At 44.6% G+C, this 22,483-nt stretch overlaps 1 protein-coding gene across 4 annotated transcripts in view; it reads right to left on the reverse strand.

Annotated features, from left to right (window-relative positions):
• Positions 1-1,222: 1,222 nt before the first annotated feature.
• LOC142663569 (actin-binding LIM protein 1-like) overlaps positions 1,223-22,483 on the reverse strand; it is a 60,211-nt gene continuing 38,950 nt past the window's right edge. For 2 of the 4 annotated variants that reach the window (XM_075842317.1, XM_075842316.1), the window contains exons 5-10: positions 21,590-21,736; positions 19,106-19,147; positions 18,422-18,551; positions 16,336-16,455; positions 6,847-6,951; positions 1,223-1,307 (exon numbers count right to left, since the gene is read on the reverse strand). In XM_075842317.1, coding sequence (XP_075698432.1) covers positions 1,237-1,307; positions 6,847-6,951; positions 16,336-16,455; positions 18,422-18,551; positions 19,106-19,147; positions 21,590-21,736 — 615 coding nt within the window. In that variant the 3' untranslated portion in view covers positions 1,223-1,236. Of the gene's footprint in view, positions 1,308-6,846; positions 6,952-16,335; positions 16,456-18,421; positions 18,552-19,105; positions 19,148-21,376; positions 21,422-21,589; positions 21,737-22,483 lie in introns of all 4 variants that reach the window. The other 2 variants (XM_075842319.1, XM_075842318.1) reach the window with 2 other exon arrangements.

Below are 22,483 nucleotides of genomic sequence, written 5' to 3' on the forward strand. Positions count from 1 at the left end.
TATACACAGAGAGTTATTACTGTGTTATCTGTGGTGTTACATAGGACTGCAGGTAACACTACTACATTATCTGTACTCAGAGAGTTATCACTGTGTTATCTGTGGTGTTACATAGGACTGCAGGTAACATCTACTACATTATCTGTACTCAGAGAGATATCACTGTGTTATCTGTGATGTTACATAGGACTGCAGGTAACACTACTAAATTATCTGTAATCAGAGAGTTATCACTGTGTTATCTGTGATGTTACATAGGACTGCAGGCAACACTACTACATTAGAGATATAACAGTACACACAACTCTGCTCCCTCTGTGTACTATTTGTGTCAGGGTGCTGTAGCGTGCTCTGGTGGTGAGGCCTGGCAGTACAGGCATGGCAGGATGAATATTAAATGCGTACGATTTTGTAGCTAGGATAGAGTGAAGGGTTTCTGCTCTGGGTGCAGGAGACGGGGGCTGCAAGGCTGTGGTCTTTAGAAGGTGGTCTCTACATGGTACTTACTGAGGGAATATGACGAGGCGATGAGTAAAATGTTCATATGTTAAGGACGGACACACAACACTCCATAAAACAGAATAAAACAAGACCACGTTACAAGGGATGAGATGGGGCAAACCACTAACACATGGGGGGGGGGGGGAGCTAGGACACGGCTCATCCACTCCTCTACCTCAGACCAACTATCACTTTTTTGATGATATTGGACTGGGTGGGTTACATCTTCTGGAGATAAGACTGTGGACACCCGACATTACAGGTAAAGGGGGACAAAGTGTCAAATTATTTATAAACAGTTGAGCCTTTATAAAATAATAATGGGTAGGTTATGGTCTAAGCAACCAAGCCGCCATATTGGACTGATCTGGTTGACAGATACGTCTCATCTCACCAACCCTGCGGGGATCCCGACTGAAACTTGGGGGTGTTTTATTGGCTCAACTTTCTTGGGTGTAGGGGGGTGACCAACCTCAAGTATCACCAGACCGTATCCAATTATTGAGATGATAAACGGGTCTCCACACTGAGCTTACACATCGACAATATTGGGTTGGGTCTACATCATGGATGAGTTTTCCACCACTGGTCACCAGTATCTACCACCTCATACAATGTATTTATAGCTGAAGAGTTAATGTTCTGCTCTAGTCCAGTCAGTACTCGGGGGCAGTAAATGGCCATGCATGGACCAAGCCAAGGCCACGCAGCAGAAGACAGGCAAAGACACAAGATTCAAGGAGACGAGAAAACGTTACCTTGCTGCTTATATATGGGAGGCTTCCGGTATATGTTCAGTCCTTGATCTGCGGAAGGAAAATAGAATAAGGGTGAATTAACAACTGAGATTCTTAGAAGTCACATAAGAGAGAAAAGACCAACAAAAAGCAGGAGAAAAGTGGGTAATGAGGTGACAACCACGTCCTGCCCTGAACACAAGAGGAACCAACAGCCAATGAGGACAGAAAGAAGACACCATAAACCTATTATCAAATTATCAACACAGAAGACACGAGACAGATGGGAGGTTGTGAAGAGGCGGGACATGACAGCAACATGTGAGGTAGACCCGCCCACGAGGAGCCACAAACCCCAGAAATCACTCATCTTCTGAAGAAGCTTTTTTGTACAGCTGCGTAATCTCGGCAAATAAAATCCTCGGCCCCACAATTCACAGACACAATCTCATGGAGGTCCAAGCACTCATACAAAAATGTTCCGAGACTGACGTCACCCTATGGGATTCTCTACTTCTCCCTCCCCATCTTTACTTAGAGACTAAAGAGGATATACCTGGGCTCCGGCATCTTTTCCACACAGCCTCTGCCTTTCCTCCACTGGTAGATGGAAACGCAATGGGGAATGAGCTTGGGACAGGAGGGGGTGGCGTATTGAGGAATGTTACCCCCACCCAGGGACTTTTCACTAATTAAGCAGGAAAATTTAATTACAATACTGTCACCCGCCATATACAATATAAGATAAGGACAGATGTATCACTGGTAAATCCAACTGATTACCCAATTTCTGAGAGCTGCCCGGGATGCTCAAATTATAAAGGGATCCGGTCACCAGCTCAGGCTTTTTTACACTGTCACCTCCTACAGACACCCAAATAATGTTGAGCTAGAAGAGCCACTAAACCTCCTGGGGAGCGCATCAAGGGGCTAAAAAGGAGCTGTTACATAAGCCCCTCCCTCAAGGAACGTCATAGCCACTCAGCAGAGGAAAGATAGATAACATGACACAATTCCTGCAGCCCTGACTCCTGTCCGGTCCCTACAGAACAAGGCCCGTCTTTATCGGATTCCTGATCAGCCCTCCAGATCATTACAAATTTTGATTGCCCCCTACAGTTCAGCTTTGATAGGGCTTCATACTAACGGAACCCATATTGACGGGTCGTTATATCTCTTTAAGAGCTAAAGTTCAAGCTTAAAGAGTCTCTGTCACCACATTATAAGTGTCCTGTCTCCTACATAAGGAGATCGGCACTATAATGTAGGTGACATTAATGCTTTTTATTTAAAAAAAACGATCTGTTTTCATCACTTTATTAGCGATTTTAGATTTATGCTAATGAGTTGCTTAATGCCCCAGTGGGCGTGTTTTTACTTTAGACCAAGTGGGCGTTGTACAGGGGAGTGTATGACGCTGACCAATCAGCATCATGCACTCCTCTCCATTCATTTAGGCAGCGCATAGGAATCCTGCTAGATCCTTATGTGCCGTCTTATACTAACACATTAACAATACTGAAGTGTTTAGACAGTGAATAGACATTCCACGGGATGTCTATTCACAATCTCTGCACTTCGTTACTCTGTCTGTGGTAGTTACAGCCGAGGAAGCGTGATCTCGCGAGATTACGCGGTAAATGACAGATTACAACGAGATTCCTCTGCGCTGCCTAAATGAATGGAGGAGTGCATGACGCTGATTGGTCACTGATTGGTCAGCGTCATACACTCCTCTGTACAACGCCCACTTGGTCTGAAGTAAAAATACGCCCACTTGGGCATTAAGCAACTCATTAGCATAAATCTAAAATCGCTAATAAAGTGGTGAAAATAGATAGTTTTATTAAATAAAAAGCACTGCTGTGACCTACATTACAGCGCCGATCACATTATATAGGAGACAGTACACTTATAATGTGGTGACAGTGACTCTTAAGGAATTTAATAGACTTCATGTGATTAATTATAACCATGGGGTTAAAATTAGGAACTTGTCTGCAAGACGCTTCATGAGCAAATAAAATGAAGGCTTGAGCTGATCTAGGCTAGTTTACAGAGATTAGTCAGAGCTCCAAATCCCCTGCTTCTCTTTAAACAGTCATAGAGTTACATGATAAAATGTATCTGCCTGCACCCACCACTAGGGGGAGCTCACTACATACAGATATATACAGTTTCATAGAGTTACATGATAACATTGTGCTGCCTGCAGCCACCACTAGGGGGAGCTCACTACATACAGATATATACAGCTCCCATAGAGTTACATGATAAAATCGGTCTGTCTGCAGTCACCACTAGGGGGAGCTCACACTACAGTGATTCATACAGCTCCCATTGTCCTTTATAATAAAGAGGTATATAGTGAGCTCCCCCTAGTGGCAGCAGAAAGTTATCATTTAACTTCTAATAAATGGCTAAAAGGGGGTCTCAGGTACTAGGGATCCTTCCCCCAAGTACTCCCCTGCCGATGATAAACACCAATAAAGACTCCCTGACATAATATTTTTATTGGAATCCTCCTATAACCCATATTTGCCAACAGTCACATTTTCCATGAAACGAACAAATAAATGAACTGGACAACAGGGTGGGATTTATGTAGATTTGCATTAAAAAGGCATTTCTGCTCATTTTGAGGACGTTCCCAGGCAGGGCTCACAGGTGTCCTATGTGTGAGTGGTGTGTATGCACGATGTGTCCTATGTGTGCGTGGTGTGTATGCGCGATGTGTCCTATGTGTGCGTGGTGTGTATGCGCGATGTGTCCTATGTGTGCGTGGTGTGTATGCGCGATGTGTCCTATGTGTGCGTGGTGTGTATGCGCGATGTGTCCTATGTGTGCGTGGTGTGTATGCGCGACGTGTCCTATGTGTGCGTGGTGTGTATGCGCGACGTGTCCTATGTGTGCGTGGTGTGTATGTGCGACGTGTCCTATGTGTGCGTGGTGTGTATGCGCGAAGTGTCCTATGTGTACGTGGTGTGTATGCGCTATGTGTCCTATGTGTGCGTGGTGTGTATGCGCTATGTGTCCTATGTGTGCGTGGTGTGTGTGGTGTGTATGCGTGATGTGTCCTATGTGTGCGTGGTGTGTATGCGCGATGTGTGCGTGGTGTGTATGCGCGACGTGTCCTATGTGTGCGTGGTGTGTATGCGCGATGTGGCCTATGTATGCGTGGTGTGTATGCGCGATGTGTCCTATGTGTGCGTGGTGTATATGCGCGATGTCTCCTATGTCTGAGTGGTGTGTGCGTGATGTGTCCTATGTGTGAGTGGCGTCTATGCAGCGTGCGTCCTATATGTGAGTGGCGTCTATGCGGCGTGCGTCCTATGTGTGAGTGGTGTGTGTGCGATGTGTCCTATGTGTGCGTGGTGTGTGCGCCATGTCTCCTATATGTGAGTGGCGTCTATGCGGCGTGCGTCCTATGTGTGAGTGGTGTGTATGTACAGGGGGCTCTCTGCTATCAGTGTCTGCCCCTGGCTCCATGACTATTATTCTCGTCCTGAGTAACAACTGTGCTTTCATTATCGTTCACTGATCTTATGTTATCTCATATCTTACACTCCAGTCACATCGAGAGCTGCATTCACTATTCTGCCGGCTGTTAATGCTCAGGTTGCTGGGCCTCATACGATACTGATAACCCTGCATGTATAGCATGCTCAACTGCGGCGTATTGTGAGAAATGTAGAGTACAGCAGCACAAGATACAAAAAAGAAATACACAAGTATCAAGCAGAGTGCAACTAGTTATAATATCTCAGCTAAGCTGTAAGGCGTGTTTCTGTTGGAAAAGTTCTGAAGTATTTTGATCGCAGCTCTGGATATCACTGGCGTAGAAGACATGATCTAACGCTGGATCAGAACATGATGAGTAAAGCAAAAAATGTAAAAAATTATTCATCAATCTCAAATAAATCTGCAATTGCAAAACGATGCTTTAGCTAAAGGGTCTGTCCACCTCTAATCATCATATTACTGGTTAATTACAGAATTAATCATTACATTACTTATCCTGTACTGATCCTGAGTTATATCCTGTATTATACTCCAGAGCTGCACTCCCTATTCTGCTGGTGGAGTCACTGTGTACATACATTACATTACTTATCCTGTACTGATCCTGAGTTACATCCTGTATTATACTCCAGAGCTGCACTCACTATTATGCTGGTGGAGTCACTGTGTACATACATTACATTACTTATCCTGTACTGATCCTGAGTTATATCCTGTATTATACTTCAGAGCTGCACTCACTATTCTGCTGGTGCAGTCACTGTGTACATACATTACATTACTTATCCTGTACTGATCCTGAGTTATATCCTGTATTATACTCCAGAGCTGCACTCACTATTCTGCTGGTGGAGTCACTGTGTACATACATAACATTACTTATCCTGTACTGATCCTGAGTTACATCCTGTATTATACTCCAGAGCTGCACTCACTATTATGCTGGTGGAGTCACTGTGTACATACATTACATTACTTATCCTGTACTGATCCTGAGTTATATCCTGTATTATACTCCAGAGCTGCACTCACTATTCTGCTGGTGGAGTCACTGTGTACATACATTACATTACTTATCCTGTACTGATCCTGGGTTATATCCTGTATTATACTCCAGAGCTGCACTCACTATTCTGCTCGTGGAGTCACTGTGTACATACATTACTTCTCCTGTACTGATCCTGAGTTACACCCTGTATTATACTCCAGAGCTGCACTCACTATTCTGCTGGTGGAGTCACTGTGTATATACATTACATTACTTATCCTGTGCTGGTCCTGAGTTACATCCTGTATTATACTCCAGAGCTGCACTCAATATTCTGCTGGTGGAGTCACTGTGTACATACATTACATTACTTATCCTGTACTGATCCTGAGTTACTTCCTGTATTATACTCCAGAGCTGCACTCACTATTCTGCTGGTGGAGTCACTGTGTACATACATTACATTACTTATCCTGTACTGATCCTGAGTTATATCCTGTATTATACTCCAGAGCTGCACTCACTATTCTGCTGGTGGAGTCACTGTGTACATACATACATTACATTACTTATCCTGTACTGATCCTGAGTTACATCCAGTATTATACTCCAGAGCTGCACTCACTATTCTGCTGGTGTAATCACTGTGTACATACATTACATTACTTATCCCGTACTGATCCTGAGTTATATCCTGTATTATACTCCAGAGCTGTACTCACTATTCTGCTGGTGGAGTCACTGTGTACATACATTACATTACTTATCCTGTACTGATCCTGAGTTACATCCTGTATTATACTCCAGAGCTGCACTCACTATTCTGTCTATATGATTAGAAGAGGACATCGCCTTTAAGGCATCATCAGATATCCAGTGAATAATTTCAGAACTTGAATAGAGTTTTTGCAGAATACTAGATTTAACCCATTACCGAGTCCCTCCCAATCTGAGAACTGGGTGGAGAACGGACACTTCCAAGACACAGCGATGAGTCCCCTCCCCCACTAGCAGACAAGACAATGGAGACAACAGGTCATGTTCCTACAGATCTACAGTTGGACAGGACACGGAGACATAGACAGCACCAGCTCCTACCTGGAAGATGGAAATGTTTAGGGACCTGAGAGTATGTTGGCGTTAGAGGGCGGCTGTCTGGCCGAAGGGGGAGTGGGGAATTCCTGCCGCTGGGTGGCTCAGTCCCTCCAATGAAAAGAACGAACAGAAATGAGAAGAGAGCAGAGAAAAAAGGAACAAAATACTGAAAAATGGTACGAAAAAAAATCAAAGAAACGGAAAAATATTCAAAAACAACAGAAAGTGACACAAGCACAAGAGTCAGTCCTGTCCTATACGTAGAGGACTGTACCAGTGAGTGACGATGACGGCGCCAAATGTCGCTCATGCCGCGTTTACACGTATATGATCTATATTGGTCTGTGCAGGATCTGTGGGATGATCGTCCCAGGTAAAGATTTGTTAAAGGGCTGGTCCAGTCTTCTGTAAATAAAGCCTAATTATTGTATAATGAAACATTCTGCAACGTAATTCCTCAACATTTTCAAAATCTTTGTTTGTTGTCAGTGACTGGAAACTCTTACATTCTGAGGCTGAAAACCTGCACAAATCTCTCCCATCCTGCACGCCAGGCTGATAGCTCTACCTGTGTTTAGCTCACAGACGATTATGTAGAGTGGATGTAATTGTAACAAACTATCAGCTGTGTCACAAGGACTAGATCAGGAACAGGTTTTCAGCTTATCGATGGAAACAAATGCATTTCCATTCACCGACAGTAAGCAGAAATCCTGGAAATGGTGAGGAATTGAAACACAAAGTCTGTTATTAAGTTATAGAACTTTTTACCGGCCCTTTAATATACGAGTCACTTTTTTATCACCGGGGTCAGTTGAATGATCCCTACACTTGCACTGATTGGTGTCCTGCTCTCAGGATTTTTACCCTTCCTCTCCTGTGAAATCCCCAATCATCCCAAGACATGGTCAGACCACTGAGACTCTCACTCCAGCATAGCAACTAGTAATGTCTCATCCGTTACAGTCCCTGAGATGGGGGAACTATGTCTTAGCTTTGTTATGGGGATACTGGGCTTTGTATGGTACTAGAAATCTAGACAAAATATGTCATTCTATGGAAAATGCTATTTATCTCTTCAATATATGGTACTAATTGTGGACGATAAACAACATTTACTGTAAGCACCATATATCTAGACACTATATGTACTATTTATCTGGGCACTGTATGGCACTATCTAGGCACTATATGTACTATTTATCTGGGCACTGTATGGCACTATCTAGACACTATATGTACTATTTATCTGGGCACTGTATGGCACTATCTAGGCACTATATGTACTATTTATCTGGGCACTGTATGGCACTATCTAGACACTATATGTACTATTTATCTAGGCACCTTATGTACCATTTATCTGGGCACTGTATGGCACTATATGTACTATTTATCTGGGCACTGTATGGCACTATCTAGGCACTATATGCACTATTTATCTGGGCACTGTATGGCACTATCTAGGCACCTTATGTACCATTTATCTGGGCACTGTATGGCACTATCTAGGCACTATATGTACTATTTATCTTGGCACTGTATGGCACTATCTAGGCACCTTATGTACTATTTATCTGGGCACTGTATGGCACTATATGTACTATTTATCTGGGCACTGTATGGCACCATATGTACTATTTATCTGGGCACTGTATGGCACTATATGTACTATTTATCTGGGCACTGTATGGCACTATCTAGGCACTATATGTACTATTTATCTGGGCACTGTATGGCACTATCTAGACACTATATGTACTATTTATCTGGGCACTGTATGGCACTATCTAGGCACCTTATGTACTATTTATCTGGGCACTGTATGGCACTATCTAGGCACTATATGTACTATTTATCTGGGCACTGTATGGCACTATCTAGGCACTATATGTACTATTTATCTGGGCACTGTATGGCACTATCTAGGCACTATATGTACTATTTATCTAGGCACCTTATGTACCATTTATCTGGGCACTGTATGGCACTATATGTACTATTTATCTGGGCACTGTATGGCACTATCTAGGCACTATATGCACTATTTATCTGGGCACTGTATGGCACTATCTAGGCACCTTATGTACCATTTATCTGGGCACTGTATGGCACTATCTAGGCACTATATGTACTATTTATCTTGGCACTGTATGGCACTATCTAGGCACCTTATGTACTATTTATCTGGGCACTGTATGGCACTATCTAGGCACTATATGTACTATTTATCTGGGCACTGTATGGCACTATCTAGGCACTATATGTACTATTTATCTGGGCACTGTATGGCACTATCTAGGCACTATATGCACTATTTATCTGGGCACTGTATGGCACTATCTAGGCACCTTATGTACCATTTATCTGGGCACTGTATGGCACTATCTAGGCACTATATGTACTATTTATCTGGGCACTGTATGGCACTATCTAGGCACTATATGCACTATTTATCTGGGCACTGTATGGCACTATCTAGGCACCTTATGTACCATTTATCTGGGCACTGTATGGCACTATATGTACTATTTATCTGGGCACTGAATGGCATTATCTTGGCACTATATGTACTATTTATCTGGGCACTGTATGGCACTATCTAGGCATCATATGTACTATTTATCTGGGCACTGTATGGCACTATCTAGGCACTATATGTACTATTTATCTGGGCACTGTATGGCACTATCTAGGCACTATATGTACTATTTATCTGGGCACTGTATGGCACTATCTAGGCACCATATGCACTATTTATCTGGGCACTGTATGGCACTATCTAGGCACCTTATGTACCATTTATCTGGGCACTGTATGGCACTATCTAGGCACTATATGTACTATTTATCTGGGCACTGTATGGCACTATCTAGGCACTATATGTACTATTTATCTGGGCACTGTATGGCACTATATGTACTATTTATCTGGGCACTGTATGGCACTATCTAGGCACTATATGTACTATTTATCTGGGCACTGTATGGCACTATCTAGACACTATATGTACTATTTATCTGGGCACTGTATGGCACTATCTAGGCACTATATGTACTATTTATCTGGGCACTGTATGGCACCTTATGTACTATTTATCTGGGCACTGTATGGCACTATCTAGACACTATATGTACTATTTATCTGGGCACTGTATGGCACTATCTAGGAACTATATGTACTATTTATCTGGGCACTATCTAGGAACTATATGTACTATTTATCTGGGCACTGTATGGCACTATTTATCTGGGCACTGTATGGCACTATTTATCTGGGCACTGTATGGCACTATCTAGGCACTATATGTACTATTTATCTGGGCACTGTATGGCACTATCTAGGCACTATATGTACTATTTATCTGGGCACTGTATGGCACTATCTAGGCACCTTATGTACTATTTATCTGGGCACTGTATGGCACTATCTAGGCACTATATGCACTATTTATCTGGGCACTGTATGGCACTATCTAGGCACCTTATGTACCATTTATCTGGGCACTGTATGGCACTATCTAGGCACTATATGTACTATTTATCTGGGCACTGTATGGCACTATCTAGGCACTATATGTACTATTTATCTGGGCACTGTATGGCACTATCTAGGCACTATATGTACTATTTATCTGGGCACTGTATGGCACTATCTAGGCACCTTATGTACTATTTATCTGGGCACTGTATGGCACTATCTAGGCACTATATGCACTATTTATCTGGGCACTGTATGGCACTATCTAGGCACCTTATGTACCATTTATCTGGGCACTGTATGGCACTATCTAGGCACTATATGTACTATTTATCTGGGCACTGTATGGCACTATCTAGACACTATATGTACTATTTATCTGGGCACTGTATGGCACTATCTAGGCACTATATGTACTATTTATCTGGGCACTGTATGGCACTATCTAGGCACTATATGTACTATTTATCTGGGCACTGTATGGCACTATCTAGACACTATATGTACTATTTATCTGGGCACTGTATGGCACTATCTAGGCACTATATGTACTATTTATCTGGGCACTGTATGGCACTATCTAGGCACCTTATGTACTATTTATCTGGGCACTGTATGGCACTATCTAGACACTATATGTACTATTTATCTGGGCACTGTATGGCACTATATGTACTATTTATCTGGGCACTATCTAGGAACTATATGTACTATTTATCTGGGCACTGTATGGCACTATTTATCTGGGCACTGTATGGCACTATTTATCTGGGCACTGTATGGCACTATCTAGGCACTATATGTACTATTTATCTGGGCACTGTATGGCACTATCTAGGCACTATATGTACTATTTATCTGGGCACTGTATGGCACTATCTAGGCACCTTATGTACTATTTATCTGGGCACTGTATGGCACTATCTAGGCACCTTATGTACTATTTATCTGGGCACTGTATGGCACTATCTAGGCACTATATGTACTATTTATCTGGGCACTGTATGGCGCTATCTAGGCACTATATGTACTATTTATCTGGGCACTGTATGGCACTATATGTACTATTTATCTGGGCACTGTATGGCACCATATGTACTATTTATCTGGGCACTGTATGGCACTATATGTACTATTTATCTGGGCACTGTATGGCACTATCTAGGCACTATATGTACTATTTATCTGGGCACTGTATGGCACTATCTAGACACTATATGTACTATTTATCTGGGCACTGTATGGCACTATCTAGGCACCTTATGTACTATTTATCTGGGCACTGTATGGCACTATCTAGGCACTATATGTACTATTTATCTGGGCACTGTATGGCACTATCTAGGCACTATATGTACTATTTATCTGGGCACTGTATGGCACTATCTAGGCACTATATGTACTATTTATCTGGGCACTGTATGGCACTATCTAGGCACCTTATGTACCATTTATCTGGGCACTGTATGGCACTATATGTACTATTTATCTGGGCACTGTATGGCACTATCTAGGCACTATATGCACTATTTATCTGGGCACTGTATGGCACTATCTAGGCACCTTATGTACCATTTATCTGGGCACTGTATGGCACTATCTAGGCACTATATGTACTATTTATCTTGGCACTGTATGGCACTATCTAGGCTCCATATGTACCATTTATCTGGGCACTGTATGGCACTATCTAGGCACCATATGTACCATTTATCTGGGCACTGTATGGCACTATCTAGGCACCATATGTACCATTTATCTGGGCACTGTATGGCACTATCTAGGCATCATATGTACTATTTATCTGGGAACTGTATGGCATTATCTAGGCACCATATGTACCATTTATCTGGGCACTGTATGGCACTATCTAGACACTATATGTACCATTTATCTGGGCACTGTATGGCACTATCTAGACACTATATGTACTATTTATCTGGGCACTGTATGGCACTATCTAGGCACCTTATGTACTATTTATCTGGGCACTGTATGGCACTATCTAGGCACTATATGTACTATTTATCTGGGCACTGTATGGCACTATCTAGGCACTATATGCACTATTTATCTGGGCACTGTATGGCACTATCTAGGCACTATATGCACTATTTATCTGGGCACTGTATGGCACTATCTAGGCACCTTATGTACCATTTATCTGGGCACTGTATGGCACTATCTAGGCACTATATGTACTATTTATCTGGGCACTGTATGGCACTATCTAGGCACTATATGCACTATTTATCTGGGCACTGTATGGCACTATCTAGGCACCATATGTACCATTTATCTGGGCACTGTATGGCACTATATGTACTATTTATCTGGGCACTGTATGGCACTATCTAGGCATCATATGTACTATTTATCTGGGCACTGTATGGCACTATCTAGGCACTATGTGTACCATTTATCTGGGCACTGTATGGCACTATCTAGGCACCATATGTACTATTTATCTGGGCACTGTATGGCACTATCTTGGCATCATATGTACTATTTATCTGGGCACTGTATGGCACTATCTAGGCACTATATGCACTATTTATCTGGGCACTGTATGGCACTATCTAGGCACCTTATGTACCATTTATCTGGGCACTGTATGGCACTATCTAGGCACTATATGTACTATTTATCTGGGCACTGTATGGCACTATCTAGGCACTATATGCACTATTTATCTGGGCACTGTATGGCACTATCTAGGCACCTTATGTACCATTTATCTGGGCACTGTATGGCACTATATGTACTATTTATCTGGGCACTGAATGGCATTATCTTGGCACTATATGTACTATTTATCTGGGCACTGTATGGCACTATCTAGGCATCATATGTACTATTTATCTGGGCACTGTATGGCACTATCTAGGCACTATGTGTACCATTTATCTGGGCACTGTATGGCACTATCTAGGCACCATATGTACTATTTATCTGGGCACTGTATGGCACTATCTAGGCACTATGTGTACCATTTATCTGGGCACTGTATGGCACTATCTAGGCACCATATGTACTATTTATCTGGGCACTGTATGGCACTATCTTGGCATCATATGTACTATTTATCTGGGCACTGTATGGCACTATCTAGGCATCATATGTACTATTTATCTGGGCACTGTATGGCACTATCTAGGCATCATATGTACTATTTATCTGGGCACTGTATGGCAATGACTCTGCCATGTTTGTACTCTTTCTGTAGCTCCCTCAGATCTACTCTTAATAAATTCGGAAGATTTGTTATATTCTTAGAGCTTCTTCACCAACTTAACCCAATGAAAGTTTAGAAATGTTCTGATCAGCATTAGACTCAGGCTGCAAAGATTTGATTGATTTATGTTCTTAAAGGTACAGCGCAGTTACAATTCTAGTTTTTGTAACACGGACATTGTGCAGAATAAGAAACCACACGACGGCATCATGAGACGATCAGTTCACACCTCTGCGTCCGTCGCTCATCTACTTATATAATCTAATACTTCTATAATTATCACGTCGCCCGTTTCCTGTTCACATAGAACTTCCTGTCCAGTTATTACAGCCCCCCCCCCCCCGCGTTCTCTCCAGTCAGCCTCACTCATTTCTATTTTTATAGTTTTCTTATGGGCCTCGTTTCACAGGATAAATCTCCATGTAATGTGAAGTAACTTCATGTCAATTATCTTGCCCTGGGCAACATCATCTCTTATACTCCAGTCACAGCCAGAGCTGCATTCACACTTCTTATGGTTTCCTGCAGCACTTTATGTTTCTCTTGTACCTGCTGCGGACTTAGTATCTGTATGGAGCATGCTGTGCTGTAGTGCATTGTGGGAGATGTAGTGTTTACGTCAGTACTCTATACAGGAACTACATGTCCCACAGTGTATAGGACAACAATCCGGGGCGTTTAGGAGTTATAATGATTCTGAACATTATTTGGAGATTTGTCTTGTAAACTGAAGCTCCGTAGAGAAGCTCGGCTGAAGAAAAGTCCACAAAGCAACTAAGAAAATGTCTGTGGCAACCCGGACTAGAATCCCAGTGCCACAAGCTGCTATAGGAGACCTACTGGACGGCCGGTCTGAGGGTGGCCGGATCTTTAGGTCCTCGGTCCCTTCCCTGCATGTATGGGGTCAGATCTAAAAATCATGGAGCAGCCGTCAGATGGACGTCAGGAGAGCCGTCAGTGTCATCAGTTGGGCCAGGATTTTGCCTGGAGCGATCCCCCCTCCTCCGTCGTTCCTATTGTGGTAAATATCTTGGATATTGGCCCTTTAAGGATAAGCGTCCCCATTATGAGAAACATCAGGAAAGGGGGATCTTTATCTCTACATTTTGCGCGATTTACGATGATCGCGAGGAATGAGCAAGACATTTTACCCATTTCCGAATTCGCTGGAAGTTGAGCGTTCACTGAATCACAAATAAATTTTAGATTCACAACCCGCAGAGAGAAACCGCGGATCTACAGGCGTCAGCGACGTCTAACAACGGCGAACCGAGCCCCGGAGAGGTGATATTGTAGCCCGATTCTCCGCAACAACCAGGCCACAGTCACAGCGCCATCATGTCACGTGACTGCATGGTCCAATGGCTGTAGGCCGCGGTGACGTTCACTACCGAGACATTTCCTCAATAGGAATAGAACGTCCCACGCCAGTCATCGGCTGATCCGGCCGCGTTACTTTATTATGGATGAAGCGTCACCTCAGCCATGTTGAAGCGCCAGCGTGCGGAGGGGGGGGGGGTGTCGTAATGAGACCAGCGAGAAAGTAAAGGGAACAGAACACTTAGCGAAGCTGAGCTGCAATACCAGACACAACCCATAAAGATATGTGGCGCTGTTTTTAAAAGAAAGTAGTCAGCCCTAATTTTTGAATCCTGGACAACCCCTTTAAATAAAGTAAAAAACCCACATCTATATTGTAGGTCACGAGCCCATAAACTTTAAAGGGGTTGTCCAGGATTAGAATAAATTACCTGCTTTATTTCAGGAACCAGCGCCACTCCAGGCCCCGGGCTGTGTCTGGAATTCACCTAAAAAGGGGATGAGCTGCAATACCGCACATCGCCTGTGAACAGATGTGGCGCTGTTCTGGAAAGAAAGTCATTTTATTCTAATTCTAGACAACCCCTTTAAGAGCTTATGACACTTTGCGGACATGTTAGATTGTGATAGACGGGGGCACAGACAAGTGTCGCTCTGGACTCAACAATTACACTGGAATCAGGAGACACGTGGGGCCCAAAATAACCAGCGACTCATGAGATCGAGAATTCTGGAAATAGGATCCTGTAATACACAATCTCCCCCTAATATTATCCCCGAGCAATCTACACAAAAACGACACCTACTGCACAATACGCTGCGTAATGTCTCCGGTGCCGATATGAAAGATTTCTGGTGTATATTTTATATTCAGCGGCTTCAGAGCTGAAATCATTGCCTGCTTGTTCGGAGTCTGCACAGCACTTTCTCTGGTGATTTGCATTCTGGGAAGTCTTGTCTTTACACCGGGCACTGAACAGTCACTGACATAGAAAAACCCGAAGTCCCCCCCCCCTGCATTATAGAAGCTCAGCTAAGCATCCAGGGTGCGTCTGTTCACAAGCTTGCTGACTGTTTCCAATAACTAGCAGAATTGGTTTTCCTCCTGTGCTGTCCGTGTGTCCGCGTCACATATTTCTATTCATCCACAATGATTATACAAGTAACGAGGAGTAACGAGGAGTCACAGGTCGGGGGTTCAGAAACCGTAACCTCAATAATCTCATATTTGCCCAATCCCCTGGAGTGAAGATACAGGGTAATAGCGGCGGCGTCACCAGCGAGTGATTCACATCGGTAATAAACATGCCATTCCATGGACACAAAGCAAACACACGTGGTGAAAAAACCATGAAGCGCGTGTGGGGGGGGCAGAGCGCCTGGACAGCCACCGTATTAGCTTCTGTCCGGAGAGAAGCTAATGACGCCACTTGCATTGGCCTGTCCGCTCTCCTTACCTTTCACGTGTAGTATCGTATGATGTCTGAATGGGGAGTTTGGACGGGAGTCGCCGTGGGCGGAGCTGAAGCTGCCGGTGCGCATGTACGGCAAGCGCTGCACACCCGTACACAACAACTCTGGCAAGCGATGGGGGAGGGGAGAGAAGCCGGGTGTAACGGACAAATAAAAAAAAAAAAAAAAACAGACCGGGAGAGGGGAAGGAAAGAACAGAAAAAAAAAAAGCACAAAATAAGAGACACATCTGGGAAATAACGGAGGGTGTCAAGAAAACAACAACAGTTAACAGAGCAGGAAAAGAAGTCAAAACATTACAGGAACAGAAGGGTTAAAGCTGCAAAACGGACATAAAAGAGCAAGAACCGGGCCAGGGGGCGGAGCCAGAGGAGACCACCACCGCAACCCTGGACAATTCCTTCAAGGAGTCTTCCTCTCATACATTTTTATCAGTCGGGGGTCCTGACTGCTGGGACCCTGGAGAATAAGAGGGACCCATCCCCATTCTCTGCAGAAAAGCTGCTAAATAGTCCCTCAGCATGTAACAAGGCCGGGACCCTCTCATTCCTGGGACCCCCCTCATCACAATTTCATGGACGTCTCATCAGAATAAAAGTATATAAGCTGAAAACTCCTTTATGGGGGGGATACAATTTTTTTTTTATAAATATAAATCCGTTCAGCATTAAAATAATTGGTCACTTTATAATATAAATCTTGTTTCTATTTTCCTTTGTTCTCAGGTTCTTGGGATGCAGCCTGCAGTGTAAAGAATGGAGGATTAATTATAGCTGTCATGGCTACCTCCATGGCCCTGTCTATATGGATACAGGTACATACAATGTATCCTCCATACTGGATATACACATACACCATATTACAGGGGTGAGGTTTAGTAAGCAGCAGACGGCAGCCATGTTTCTCTCATTTTGTACAACCTTTTTAACCCATTATGAGCCACTGTCCCTTTAAAAGAGGAAATTTCAACCACTGAGGAGGGTACAAGTCTCCGCACCACAGCAAGGTCATGTGCATTAGGCCTTGTTCACATTTCTGTCATTGGTTGCTGGATTTTAGGGCAATCTGCACCGCTCAGAAACCTGACAAAAACCTGTAGGGGCAGCTGTTTTCAGAAGCATAATTATACTACACCTGTCTATTTCCCTCCTGACCTGCAGGTGGCGCTGTATACTACATCTGTCTATTTCCACGCTGACCTGCAGGGGGCGCTGCATACTACATCTGTGTATTTCCCTCCTGACCTGCAGGTGGCGCTGTATACTACATGTATATTTCCCTCCTGACTTCAGGGGGCGCTGTATACTACATCTGTCTATTTCCACGCTGACCTGCAGGGGGCGCTGTATACTACATCTGTGTATTTCCCTCCTGACCTGAAGTGGGTGCTGTATACTACATGTCTATTTCCCTCCTGACCTCAGGGGGCGCTGTATACTACATCTGTCTCCCTTCAGACCTGCAGGGGGCGCTGTATACAACATCTGTCTATTTCCATCCTGACCTGCAGGTGGCGCTGTATACTACATCTGTGTATTTCCCTCCTGACCTGCAGGGGGCGCTGTATACTACATGTCTATTTCCCTCCTGACTTCAGGGGGCGCTGTATACTACATCTGTCTATTTCCATCCTGACTTGCAGGGGGCGCTGTACACTACATGTCTATTTCCCTCCTGACCTGCAGGGGGCGCTGTATACTACATCTGTCTATTTCCATCCTGACTTGCAGGGGGCGCTGTATACTACATGTCTATTTCCCTCCTGACCTGCAGGGGGCGCTGTACACTACATGTCTATTTCCCTCCTGACCTGTAGACATGTGGATTATTATAGCATATTATATACTACTACTCCTATTATTCTGAAATCTGCCCCACTTCCTGCACCTCAGTCCAGTAACGGGATCGGTGGGCGCTCACCACTATGGCGGCAATGCAGCGAGCGGGCACCTGTTATATATCATCGGACTGGATATCTGGGGGTCACAATCATCAAATACATAAATAATCTGCGATAAATTGCGCAATGCGTTAGACCGGATGGACGCCACATACTGAGTAGATCCTTACCGGGTCGGTGGAAATGCTGCGGGGAGCGGGAGACGGTGGGCGAGTAGTTGTGGCGGCTGTAGACGGGGGAGTTGATGGATCCTTGGCTGGTAGATCTCTGGATTATTCGCTCCCGTCCATCCTGATAGCCCTAAAGATCCGGGGGACAAGAAGGTCACATTATAGGAACAGAGAACACACGAAGGAGGAACATCCCACTATTACAGGGGCGTCATTCAGCTTTCCCCGGCTCCTGAAAGGCAGCCTGCATTACGTAGTCACCCCGCCCCCATGACGGTATCACGGCACTTACACTTGTCGGGGAAATCCGGACCAATCAGGGGTTTAATAGAAAACGTATTATCAGCGCGTGAAGTTTCGGTCCAGTGCCTGCAGCTGCTGTATTCCCATGTCCTCATGATAACACTTCATGTCCTGGGTTATCACCATCCACTTCAATGTGTGCGCAAAGCTGCCCCATATAAAAGCCAGATATGATGTGGACATTGATGTGGACGGTGGATGATTCACAGAAGCACCGGGACAAGGGTGAGCAGGACAGAGAGGAAGTGTTGTCATGGGGACACAGAAGCTGCATCAGTAAACATGTAAGTCCTGACAAATCCTAAATCACTGCACCCCACAGACAGGGATCAGATGGATCCATCGTTACAATGTGCCAGTAAGAAAGCAGAATTCACTCACCTCCGCAGAAGAGGAAGGAGTGGGAGACAAAGTTCTGGGGGACTGAAATAGAAGCAACAATATAACGATATATTAGAAGGTGACATTGTTATATTATTACATTATTATAGGATTATATTATTACTGGATATTATTATATTATTACATTATTACTGGATATTATTATGAGATTGAGATACAGAAAGAGTTCAATCAGAATTAGTAATCAGTTGAAAAGGCAATAAATAGGAAATAGTCTCCGGCCGCAGCATTAGATTCACATTATATATACAGTCAGGACATGTATATATATATATAACAGTCAGGGATAGAGCGGCAGATCACAGGTTAATGACATCTGCGGCTACACACTGTAATACACCATGTGAACACTAGATGGCGCTGCTGATCCGTGGTTATTTTGGAATTTGCATGTTTGTGTCTCGTTTTTCCCATTATTTGGCGCTGAACGGTCCGGTGATGATGAGAAGTGTCGCAGTCTGGAACGCCGGGAACCCCTCCCCCAAACTCATACCACCCCTCCAGATCCATTATGTCAATCTCTGCTCATGAATCCAGAACATTGCAGAGGGCATCACGTGCCAAGTGTAGTGACTGGTGAGGGCACAGAGCACATGGTGCCCCCTCCTCCCCCATCATCGTGTCTCGTGCCCTGCAGACCACTGAGTACAATGTCAGGCGTGAATAATCTATAAAATCACATTATTTGGGGGTTTATTTGGTTCTACAGCTGCCGGAACGTTCCGTGCACGGGAATCGGGGCGCTGGTTACACTGGACCGTTATTGATGGAGCCTTCATCAGCAGGTTCGGCTCCTCGTGGGATTGTTTGTGATTTCGCGGTGACACCTTCACCTGAGAAGGGCAAAAAACAAAATCGAAAAAAACCCCTGTGGTATCGCATTGAAATCTGCCGCATGATCCATCATCGTAGAGCTCAGGGCTGTGTCCACCGCCGCTAAAATGATCCATGGCTCCAATGCCTCTAAAATAAAAACTGTAGCAATCTCCTCCCCGTTTTGTGTACCCAGCTCCTGTGCAGACCTATGTGTCTCCATGGTTACAGGCTACAAACAATCCCTCTGTAGTCTGATCCTGCAGTGATGTCGCCGTTCATCTCTCCCCCTATTTATTGCCATCTCATTCCCTAGTAGGGTAAAGCCAACGCAGCCGGCGTAATGCAGCGAATAACTGTGGCGGCACGCGGTTTTACCGCAAATCGAAGTGGTATTCAAATGCTCGTTACTCTCCGCGCAGTTTTTGCAAATAAACGGCCGTCTCACCTGCAAAAACTGCAAGGACAGAAACACGCATTCAAAAACCGTACCGCTGTATTTTTCTGCCACTTTGCGCAGTTCTGCCGCGGCGTTCTCTGCCGCATTGATTGACAGGAGACGATAGAAGAGATTTTAGTCCTAGAGAAGTCCGGTCATAAACGCGCGGATAATAAAGCAGACGCGACCCATCAATAACCGCCGTTACCAGGGTAACCAAACAATCGTCCGGCCAGTCAGTGAACGTGTCAGACGCTCCTCGCCGTCTCCGCTCCTGATCTCATCACTGAGCAGCGGCTGGACGAGCGTCTCCTGTGGCGGACTGTGCGGTGTTCAGTCACGTGGCGAACTGCGCCGCTCGAGGAGCAGCGATTGCGGACATATAACGGTCGCTCGTCTGACCGCGGTCTTAATCTGTGCGTTTACGACCGTCTGACAGAAGAGAATGTTATACACGGAACGAAGACTACGCTACGAGGGACGGAGACCTGAAGCCACGAGAACATGAGGGAGACGTCTGGAGTGGTCCACGGGCGTCCCCCAAAAATATCCGGTCCCCCGTCTTCTTCGGCTGTTTCAAAGTTTTGTCTGTTTCTAGGAAACCTGGGAGACGACCAATACGGCGGCCATTGTAGCTCCCGCAGTGGTTGTCACCCAGCTTTCCCAGACTCCTGACTGACAAATTTGTCCACCATTCAGTGATATGTCCCCCAGTGTAAAACAGGAAACGGTTTCCATCCAGGGCACTAGAAAAGTTGGGTGACATCCGCAGTTTGTGATATAGTGGCGGCCAAACCGGTTGTCACCGCAATATAACAATGAACAGCTGAACAGGGACAGAAGGAGACGACTGGTGCCGAGGAGTCGGGGGACGGCGCCCGCATGTGTCCTGTATACACTGCTCAGTGATCACACTCCTGGCACCAGCTGATACATTGTAACATTGTATCCGGCTTCAGGTCTCCTTTAAGGGTGAGATCAGCGGCGCCCAGACTTACTCTCTCGTTCAGGACTGAGGAGCGGTCACTCCGGGGGCTCTGAGGCTGCGGACAATCATGGTCATTAATATGTAATAGACACATCCCAGACCCCCGACATCGCGACGATTACTCTGTGGAGTTGGTGGAAGTACAAGTAGGCGGAGCTTATAACCCTCCTGGGACTTGTAGTTCCACAACATGATAGAATATAATGAAGACATGCAGCCTCACCTCCCCCACGCTGTGCCGCTCGTCATACGTGGATGTATGGAAGGACTCGTAGGTGATGAGATCCGGCCGCTCTATGTCGTAAATGGCTTTCACTTTGGGGATGGCGGCGAGGTCCTTGTAGTCCAGAATCTCATCGTCCACTTTAGCCTGGGAAGTAACGGACGATTATAACGTAATAATATATAATAGTATAATGGACCGATTCACAGCAACACAGGGGGAGGGGCAACCAGCGACCAATCAGATCCCAGATTTCATTAAAATCTGATTGAGGCTTCAGGATGAACCCGGCCCCCTCCCAATTGGACTTTCAGGGGGCGTTTAATGACCTGTGGCCCCATCCCAAGTCCTTTATAAGGAAGATCAGGGGCCACAACACAAAATAAACGAACCTTGTTACATAACTCTGCGAAGTCTACAAACTCTTTCTAATAGACTTTGTGTTTCAATTCCTCACTTTTTTTTCAAGATCTCTGCTTGTGGTCAGCGAATGAGCTGAAAACTGGTGCTGACCTAATACTACTCACAGCTGAGGGTTTGTTACAACTGTATCCAGCCTAGACAATCCTCTGTGAGCTCAACACAGCATCACAAATCTCTGTCCTGTCCTGATAGTTTGTTACAATGTGTCAGTCCGGAGTACTGGATATTTAGATCACAGAGGATTGTCTAGACTGGATACAAGTGAAGCAAACTCTCAGCTGTGGGAAATATCTGGTCAAGATGGATTTTCAGGTCCTGGATGTAAACAAGAATGTTTCCATTCACTGAAAGCAAGCATAGATTTTGAAAAAAGTAAAAAAAAAATACAAAGTCTTTTAAAATCGATTACATAATGATTACGTTTTATTCTCACAAAACTGGAAAACCACAAATGTCCCCATTGTGTAGACC

The sequence above is a fragment of the Rhinoderma darwinii genome, chromosome 11, assembly GCF_050947455.1.
Source record: "Rhinoderma darwinii isolate aRhiDar2 chromosome 11, aRhiDar2.hap1, whole genome shotgun sequence".
NCBI classification, from domain to species: domain Eukaryota; kingdom Metazoa; phylum Chordata; class Amphibia; order Anura; family Rhinodermatidae; genus Rhinoderma; species Rhinoderma darwinii.